The 9,664-nt window shown below is 47.6% G+C and overlaps 1 protein-coding gene across 1 annotated transcript; it reads right to left on the reverse strand.

The window, feature by feature from the left end:
- Positions 1-231: 231 nt before the first annotated feature.
- On the reverse strand, positions 232-3,999 carry LOC125962930 (doublesex- and mab-3-related transcription factor C1-like). The gene is made up of 5 exons (XM_049704516.1): positions 3,995-3,999; positions 3,767-3,924; positions 2,967-3,103; positions 1,737-1,884; positions 232-757 (listed from the first exon to the last, which is right to left on the reverse strand). Exons 1-4 carry the CDS (start codon positions 3,997-3,999, stop codon positions 1,747-1,749), a joined length of 438 nt encoding a protein of 145 aa, XP_049560473.1. The 3' UTR covers positions 232-757; positions 1,737-1,746.
- Positions 4,000-9,664: the final 5,665 nt, after the last annotated feature.

Below are 9,664 nucleotides of genomic sequence, written 5' to 3' on the forward strand. Positions count from 1 at the left end.
GTCTATGCCAGGAAAGGCGTAGGCACTTACTTGCTGAATGAATAAATCTCCTACCCTTTTTTTTATCCTCTACCATTTTCTTATCTAGCCATGTTAAGAAATCCCAGTTATTGAGTAAAGAGCTTCTCCCTTTGAAAAGTGAATTGAACAAGTCTGTTAGAGTCAGGAGAGTCTAAGTTATACTGTGGTAACAAACAACTCCTATATCTCAGTGCCTTACAACAAGGGTTTATTATTTGCTCACACACACAAACCTAGACACAAAATGAAAACATCCTCAGATTTTCACATGCATGGATAAGTATATGAGCGTGTCAGTATGTTCACAATCACGAATCCAATAAAACCTCTGGCAGATGAACATATGGACTCACACAGAACCCTATTTAGAGACTGATCAGCTTAGATTGTACAACCCTGTTTTCATAAGAGACATTAAAAGGCCCTGGGATCCAAGAAAGTAAAGGATGGAGGTACAAGAATATCCATCCTCAGTCAAGGAATTGCCCCGTATAAAAAAACGGGTCTGAAAGCTTATATAAGCGCCTAAGGGCTTAGAAAAGGACGTTAAGAATTTTGGACATTAAGCATTTTGCAAATGCATACATAGGCAGTATTTTAGTGAGTTCTCCCCCTCTGGGCTTCTAGCTCAAGGGGGAGATGCACCCCAGGTGTCCATTAGGCAGAGAAACAGAGCTGGCTGGCGCAGGTCCAAGAGAGGGGTTAGGAGGCTGAAGTCCTCTATCTCCAGCAGGAGCTGTAGACACAAAGAAAGGGGTCAGGGTCAGGTCACACCCATTTTCCCTCCTGGCTCTCCCCTCTTTTTTGTTCCACCCAATCAAGGCTTTGTCACCTGGACTGTATTGCACAGAACTCTTCCTTGCTGGTTTGCCCACCTCAAGTCCTGCCTCCTCCAAACCCTCCATCACAGCCACCACATTTCTTTTTGTCAAGCCCAGTGTCTCTGAATATGCTCCTCCCTAGTTCAGACATTCCCTGGCTCCTCATCACCCACAGTGGCTGATCTAACCTCCTAAGCCTGGCATGCCAGACCTCCGTGACTGGTAGCCTCTCCACCCTCATCCCCTCTGTTCCAGCAGTTCCTTCAGGGTGGCTGCTTCACTCACACTCCATACCGAATGCACCATTTTGGTCTGGTCGTGCCCAGCCTTCCCTCTCAGCCTCCCCAGGTGTCTATCTCGCCTCCAGTCCTTCCTCCCCAGGCTCATCAGTGAGATACAGCCGCAAAACACGACTTGTGAAGGCATCCATGCTCCACCTTGAGACTGGAAGCTCCCTGAAGGCAGGAACCAGATCTCCTTCTGCACTAGGCTCTTACCACCTATGTATGTCCTTCCCAGGTCACAGCAGACTTCAGGGGTCTGGATAGAAAGTCCTGGGCTGGGAGTCAGGAGACCTGGTTCTTCCACTTGATATGCTGCATGCCCTAGGGTAGGTCCCTGCTACTCTTAGGGACTTGGTTTCCTTATTTCTTGACATCAGGGCACTGGACATTTGGTGTTGAGCACAATGCTCGATAAACCGATGATTCACTGAACAACCATGTACTGCCACTTCAAGAGTCAGACTGAGGAGCTTGGCTGCCTGGGCCCAAAGAGGTTCAACCCCCAACCCCCCTCCTACTCTGACTTCCCAGTCAGGCCCTGCTTAACACAACCGCCTCCCATTTCCCAACTATCCCCAACCCCATGTTCTCCTTTCAAAGACCAGGCTACCTGGTGCAACTCAGGGCTGGAGCACAGAGATGGAGCCAGAAGGGGCCTGGGAAGATTCTCTCAGAGCCAGCAGAGCCTCGGCCGCTTCCAGTTTTCGCCGCCACTCTGAGGAGGCAGAAACCGAGGCCTGGTCGGAAGCTTTGGGAGCCTGCGAAGCAAAGGATGTGAGAGAATGGGAGCTGGGAACCCACACCTCCCCCGTGCCCCTTCAGTCCCCAGCTACCCTGAGGCCTTCTGCTCTTCTCCTTCACTAAGCTTGGCCCCTGCCAGGGTTCTGGACCCCACAATTTCCCCAGAATCCGTGGCTGCAGTAGAAGGGGGTTAAGGGTGGCACAGGGCTGGAGGATCAGAGTTGAGCATCTAGGAACAAGGAAAGGAGAAGCCAGGGGATTTACCCCTCTGGCAGGCACATACTACCAGTAGAGAGAGAGGAGCAAGGATTTTGCAATATCTGCATGTGGGAGTCTGAATGCCAGCTGGCCATTAGTCGTTGTGGCTTGGACAAGTCCGTTCCCCTGCTTGGACTGTCTTCTTTTCTGTACCTTTCTTTTTCTATATCTTTCCTGAGACACTAATTCCTCCCAGCTTTTTCAAAACTCCCAAGGCAACAGTAAAGATTATGGGAAGTCAGAGGTGTCTGTGTTTTAATCTTCAAGGCACCTGGAGTGACGTGATTACTGTCCCTGTCCAAGGACTGGTTCTTGCCTCCATATTCCCCAATCAAGTTTCCCAAGGCACTTGAAGGGCCAGCTTGGCTCATCTCCAGGAACTTTTCTCTGACGGTTATTAGACTCTCGCCTGGGTGAGATGGTGGGCCTCACCATCATGGCCCCCCTTCTCAGCAGGAGCTTCTATCCCATCGATTTGTTTCATGTGGAATAACAGCCTCCAGTTGTCAAAGGCCTGCTATGTGGCAGGCCTTGTGCTAGTCCGCTTGTCAATGTTATAGGTGTAGAATATTGTCCCCTCTCAGTACACTGATAGGAAAATAGAGGCTCAGAGATGTAAAGTTACTTTTCCAAAGTCTCACAAATTGGAAATGGCAAATCTGGGAGAGCTCTGTCGTTGCCCCATAGTCTGAGATGCCACCTTCTCCTCCTCCTCCTCCTCCTCCACTTGCACCGCACTGCCTTCACTTCCTCTTTCTTGCTGCCATGGCCTTAACCAGAAGGTTGGGCACTCAATAACAAAATATACAACTAGCTCCATGGTCCTTCTCACTCTACTCACCTGCTGGGCAGGGCAGGGGGTCTGTGTGTCTTCCTGGAAAGAGAAATTGTTAGTTGCTTCTTCAAGGGTGCTGGAGTCCAGGACAGAGACAAAGATTCCGAGGCCAGACCGATCAGCAGAGCTCCTTGGGAGCTTGTCTGCAGGAGCAGAGAGCACAGGTTGGAGTCAGGGACCAAGCCGGCCATGGAAAGGAGATGTGGGCATGTTTTAGGACAACGATAGGAGCCCAGGATGTCAGAGTTGGGAAGACCTTGAAGACCAGCTAGTCCTACTCTTCATTTTGGGACTGGGGACTATGAGACCCAGAGAGAAGTATTTTTTTTACCCCAGGGTCATATGGCAAGTTGCAGTAGGGTTAGAGATGGTACCCAGGTCTTCAGGACACAGGAAGGGGTCTGGGCAGTGGCTGAGGTGGAAGCTTCCCACACTGGCCCCAGACTCCTCCCCAGGGGTTGCACAGGGGTGGGCCTCAAGCTGATGTTCTCCTTCCCAACTGTGAGAGACTGGGGACAGCTTAGGTGAGCCTTTCTCCCTGACCGTCTCCCCCCGACTCTACCTCCCACCCAATCTGAGGCCTCATCCCACTGTGGACCTTTTTGACCGCACCCCCCCCCTCAGATGTCTCCAGCCCACCAACACTTGGTAGATAATATTGATGAGGTTTTACAGTTGGGGAAGCTAAGGCCCAAGGAGTAACTTGCCCAAAGCCACATCGAAATTGGGTGGTAGGACTGGTGACAGAACTACTCATGCTCCCTACACCCAAAACTCAGACACCCTCCCTGGCCAGAGATACTCACTGGGGACTCCTGCTTGAATGGCCAACTTGTTGACATGACTGTGAGCTTTGGGAGAGGTGGTCCCACTCCTTATCAGTCCTTCAGTCAGGTGCCTCTTTCGGAGTGGCCCCTGCTCCGACTTCAAGGTACTCTCAGCAGGCAAGATGCTGCAGTGTTCCCTAAAGTGGGGGATTGCAGGTCTAAAGTCAGTCACCTTTAGAGGAGCCCACTCCCCTCCCCTTGTCAGACACCATACTCACGAGAAGAGGGCACACTTGTGACACTCGCAGACCTTGAAGAGGCAGTAGTGCTCCTGGTCCTTGACTTGGGCAGTGATGCCGTGTTTGTGGCAGCGGGCTCTGCGACGTTTAGCTCTTCTGGGGCCAGGTTCAATCCCCCATGGGGCTCTGGTCTCAAGTCCAGTGGTGGAGTCAGGGGGGCCGCAGGGCACAGCAGGCATTTCATTGGGATCCATGGTTCTAGAGCAAGGAGTGGAGGTCAGGGTGGCCACATGATCCCCTACCCACAACGTACTTCCTCTGCCCTTGGAAAGCCCCATCTGAGGCGGCTGGATTCTTCTCCACCCAGCTCACCGTTGAAATGAGATTGTACCCTCCCTTCTTACTTCGTGTAGCCTCCTTCCCAGGGCGCTCCACTCACGCATAGGCAGGTTGCAAGAAACTCTGGGCATGGGTCCTGTATATTTTCAATCCAATTACTAGTCTCTCTGCCTACCTTCACTCCACATAGACACCCTTCACAGGCATGCACATGCACTCTCACGCCCCCTTCAACAATTACTACTTCCCTTTCTCATGTATCATCTTGTATTCTGCTATGCCCAGCTATTATTCCTGGCATCCACTTCCACAATTGTCTTCCTAACCTCCGGCATTCATTCACTCCCTACTCATGATTCTATGCCCCTCTGCATTCAATTCTATTATTAGTCTCCTGTATGCCCTACATTCAATCTTCCTCTCACCTTCCATTCCTATTTTTTTTTCTTGCACCCCATTGAAATCTTAATTATTCTCTTGCTCCCTCTTTAAACTGACACCCCTTTGCATCTCATGAAATCATATTCTGCTGGATCTCAAGCCCCTGTTTCAATCATTATTTTCATTAATTCCCTCAATTATTTATCAAGTAGATGTTTGTTGATCCCCCCTAGTGAATGCCAGACCCTGATCTAGTCAAAATCCAACTCCTCACTACACTAATTGTTCTCTTGCACCAACACACCCTCTCTGCTTTCATGCAAACCCGTGCATTCCCTCCACAGCCTCCCAACAATCTTCCATGCTCCTCTCCAAACTTCAACAATTATGCTTGGGCTTCCCTGGTGGCGCAGGGGTTGAGAGTCCGCCTGCCGATGCAGGGGACACGGGTTCGTGCCCCAGTCCGGGAAGATCTCACATGCCACGGAGCGGCTGGGCCCGTGAGCCATGGCCGCTGAGCCTGCGCATCGGGAGCCTGTGCTCCGCAACGGGAGAGGCCACAACAGTGAGAGGCCCGCGTACCGCAAAAAAAAAAAAAAAAACCAATCACGCTTGAGCACACCTTCCCCTCCTCCCGCACCCAGAGTGCACCACCTCCTCTCAGGCTGCCAGACCATTCCCTGCCACACCCACCTCAGAATCAAAGGGAGGGGCATAAGCCCTGCCCCAGGGGCCAGAGGCCAGGTGTCAGGAGGCCTCAGCAAGCGGTCGTCCGTCCCACAGGACTTCAGCCAAGGGGGCTGGGGTTGGGTGTGGAGTGGGAGGTGGGGGTGGGGGTGGGGGTGGGGGTGGGGCGGGGCGGGACATGAGGTACCCGGCTGAGATGGAGGAGAGGAGAAGGGGTTGGGGATCCATAGCAGGAGGGAGGGAGGAAAGAAGAGGTGTGGAGAATGAGGGTCCTATTCCTGATGCCAGTCTGTGGTTACCCCAGCCTCCACCAGGTCAGAATCAATCTGCTGGGACAGGAGACCTGAAGGAAGCCTCAGCTCTCGCTCCCTTTCCCGCTCTGCCTTCAAAGGCCAATGAGCTTCCAGCTCTGCCTTTCACCTCCCACTGCTATGGCCAGCGACCAATGAGCTTCAAGCTCATCCGAAGGTCACTGACCAAAGTCCTGCCCCACTCGTCGCTTCCCTCCCAGTTCTCCTCTCGCTGGCTTTATTGGGCGGCCGGCCATTTAACTCCGGAAGTGAAGTAGAGCTTTGTGCTCTCCAAACCTTGTTTCCCGAACTGTTCTCTCTTTGGATGTGAAATACTGTACACGCATGCCTTTTAAACACACGTCCTTGGTATTCTGTAACTTACTTTTACAAAATTCAGCGTGTGTTTCTAAGGTCGCTCCGTATTCCTATGCCAGGGATTCTCAGGCAGGGGTTCGTAATTCACAGTCAGATTTTGCATCTCCAGGGAACATTTGGCACTGTCTGGAGTCATTTTGGTCTTTATTCGTGTGTCTCTGTTTCTGAATTCCCTGTTCTGTTCCACAGATAAATTGGTCTATTCCTGTGCCAGTACTACACTGTGTTAATTTTTATCTCTTGGTAAGACATTTTGATCTCTGGTAGGACAAGTCTTCACACCTTATTCATCATCTCCAGGCTTATCTTTACTATTCTTCGCCTTTTGCCCTTCCTAAATTCTAAAATATAAATGTTAGGATCAGCATGACATGTTTCCTGAAAACTCATTTGCGGTAGATTTGGATTGCATTTTCATTGAATCTGTGGATCAGTTAAGAGAGAATTGGCTATCTTTATGATATCCAGCCTTCCTAGTCACCAACATGGGATGGCTCTCTATTTTTGTGGGTCTTCTTTAATGTTGGAATCTCTCAGCTTAGTATTTAGCTTTACCTTTTGTACGTTCAGATCTTGTACATCCTTTATTGCATTTATCCCAAGAACTCTGGAATGTTGTTGCTCTGGTGCTTGATATCTGGTTACAATAACATTTTCTATCTGTATCTGATTTCTAGAATTCCACTTGGCTTTTTAAAAAATATGTTGATCTCGGGGGCTTCCCTGGTGGCGCAGTGGTTGGGAGTCCGCCTGCCAGTGCACAGGACACGGGTTCGTGCCCCGGTCTGGGAGGATCCCACCTGCTCCAGAGCGGCTGGGCCCGTGGGCCATGGCTGCTGGGCCTGCGCGTCTGGAGCCAGTGCTCCACAGCGGGAGAGGCCACAGCAGTGGGAGGGCCACGTACCAGAAAAAAAAAAAAAAATATATATATATATATATATATATATTTATATATTGATCTCAAAGTCAGCCACCATGCTAAACTCTGTGATATCTAATCATGTGCCTATAAGTGGTGCACAGTTTTCTGTGAATCTATGAGTAACAGAAGTAAGGTAATCAACTTACAAGTTTCTTACTGGCTGGCTAGGACATCCACTACAAGGTAAAAATAGAGACTGCAAAATTGGGCATCTTTGGGTTATTCCTAATATTAAACAGAATGATGCCAACATTTCCATATTAAAATGGGCTTGCTGTGTTTCATTGTTTGCTTTAATTCTTCAATTCTTTCTCTGTTTCTCCTTCCTTTCTTTCTTTCCTTCCTTCTCTCTTTTGTTTCTTCCGTTCTCTCTCTCTTTTCTCATTCTTTCTTTCTTTCCCTTTATCAGATTAAGGAATATCCCTTGTATTTCTAGCTTAATAAGATTGTCTTAAAAATCATGACTAGATATAGGATTATACTTTTTTGGCCTCCACTGAAATGATCAAGACTCTAATCATTTAATCTGTTAACACAGTGAGGGTTATTTATAAGATTTTTTTTTTCGAAATCTTTAGTGAAGTACACATCTTAGTGAGTTTCCAAAAACTAAACATAAACATCCAGTTAGCACCTGGAGCAAACAGCAGAATATATTAGCAACACACAAACCTCTCTCATGCCCCCTTCCATCTATAGTTTTTCTAATGTTAAACCAGATTTGCTCTCCTAGGATAGATGTAACTTAGTTATGGCGTATCATCTTTTGTGTACACTGGTGGGCTCAGTTTGCTAAAGTTTTGCTTAGAATTTTTTGTGTCTTCGGTTCACGAGGAAGATTGACTTGATGTTTCATTCCTCATAGCATCTTTGCTGGTTCCAGGGTCAAGGTTTTCTAGTCTCATAGACTAAGTTGGGCAAAAGTCCCTCTTTGCTATCCTCTGGCAGTGTTCACGTAAGATTAGGATTATCTGTCTTGAAACTCTTTATTTATTTTTTAACATCTTTATTGGACTATAATTGCATTACAATGTTGTGTTAGTTTCTTCTGTATAACAAAGTGAATCAGCTATATGTATGCATATATCCCCATATCCCCTCCCTCTTGCATCACCCTCCCAACCTCCTATCCCACCCCTCTAGTTGGTCACAAAGCACCGAGCTAATCTCCCTGTGCCAGGCAACTGCATCCCACTAGCTATCTACTTTACACTTGGTAGTGCATATATGTCAATGCTATTCTCTCACTTCGTCCCAGCTTACCCTTCCTCCGCCCTGTATCCTCAAGTCCATTCTCTATGCCTGCGTCTTTATTCCTGTCCTGCCCCTGGGTTCATCAGAACAATTTTTTAACATCTTTATTGGAGTGTAATTGCTTTACAATGGTGTGTTAGTTTCTTCTGTATAACAAAGTGAATCAGCTATATGTACACATATATCCCCATATCCCCTCCCTCTGGCATCTCCCTCCCACCCTCCCTATCCCAGCCCTCTAGGTGGTCACAAAGCAGCGAGCTAATCTCCCTGTGCTATGCAGCTGATTCCCACTTGCTATCTAGTTTACATTTGGTAGTGTATATACGTCAATGGTACTCTCTCACTTCGTCCCAGCTTACCCTTGCCCCTCCCTGGGTCCTGAAGTCCATTCTCTACGTGTGCGCCCTTATCCCCGTCCTGTCCCTAGTTCTTCACAACCATTTTTCTTTTTTTTTTAGATTCCATACATATGTGTTAGCATATGGTATTTCTTTTTCTCTTTCTGACTTACTTCACTCTGTATGACAGACTCTAGGTCCATCCACCTCACTACAAATAACTCAATTTTGTTTCTTTTTATGGCTGAGTAATATTCCATTGTATATAGGTGCCACATGTCCTTTATCCATGTATCTGTCGATGGACATTTAGGTTGCTTCCATATCCTGGCTATTGTATATAGAGCTGCGATGAACATTGTGGTACATGACACTTTTTTTTTTTTTAACATCTTTAGTGGAGTATAATTGCCTTACAAGGGTGTGTTAGTTTCTGCTTTATAACAAAGTGAATCAGTCATACATATACATATGCCCCCATATCTCTTCCCTCTTGCATATCCCTCCCTCCCACCTTCCCTATCCCAGACCTCTAGGTGGTCACAAAGCACCGAGCTGATCTCCCTGTGCTATGCGGCTGATTCCCACTAGCTATCTAGTTTACATTTGGTAGTGTATATATGTCAATGGTACTCTTCCACCTCGCCACAGCTTACCCTTGCCCCTCCCTGGGTCCTGAAGTCCATTCTCTACATGTGCGTCTTTATCCCCGTCCTGTCGCTAGTTCTTCAGAACCATTTTTCTTTTTTTTAGATTCCATATATATGTGTTAGCATATGGTATTTGTTTTTCTCTTTCTGACTTATTTCCTTCTGTATGACAGACTCTAGGTCCATCCACCTTAGTACAAATAACTCAACTTCTTTCCTTCTATGGCTGAGTAATATTCCATTGTATATAGGTGCCACATGTTCTTTATCCATGTATCTGTCGATGGACATTTAGGTTGCTTCTGTGTCCTGGCTATTGTAAATAGAGCTGCAATGAATATTGTGCTACATGTCTCTTTCTTTCTTTTTTAACATCTTTAGTGGAGTATAATTGCTTTACAAGGGTGTGTTACTTTCTGCTTCGTAACAAAGTGAATCTGTTATACATATACATAT

The sequence above is a fragment of the Orcinus orca genome, chromosome X (genome assembly GCF_937001465.1).
Source record: "Orcinus orca chromosome X, mOrcOrc1.1, whole genome shotgun sequence".
Classification (NCBI taxonomy): domain Eukaryota; kingdom Metazoa; phylum Chordata; class Mammalia; order Artiodactyla; family Delphinidae; genus Orcinus; species Orcinus orca.

Bases quoted from the DNA above. Each gene is read 5' to 3' on its own strand.
- LOC125962930 (XM_049704516.1), bottom strand. The intron at 3,104-3,766 runs GTGAGTATCTCT...CTGCTCCTGCAG, and splicing joins CATTCAAGCAGGAGTCCCCA to ACAAGCTCCCAAGGAGCTCT. The intron at 1,885-2,966 runs GTGAGTAGAGTG...TTTGCTTCGCAG, and splicing joins CCCCCTGCCCTGCCCAGCAG to GCTCCCAAAGCTTCCGACCA.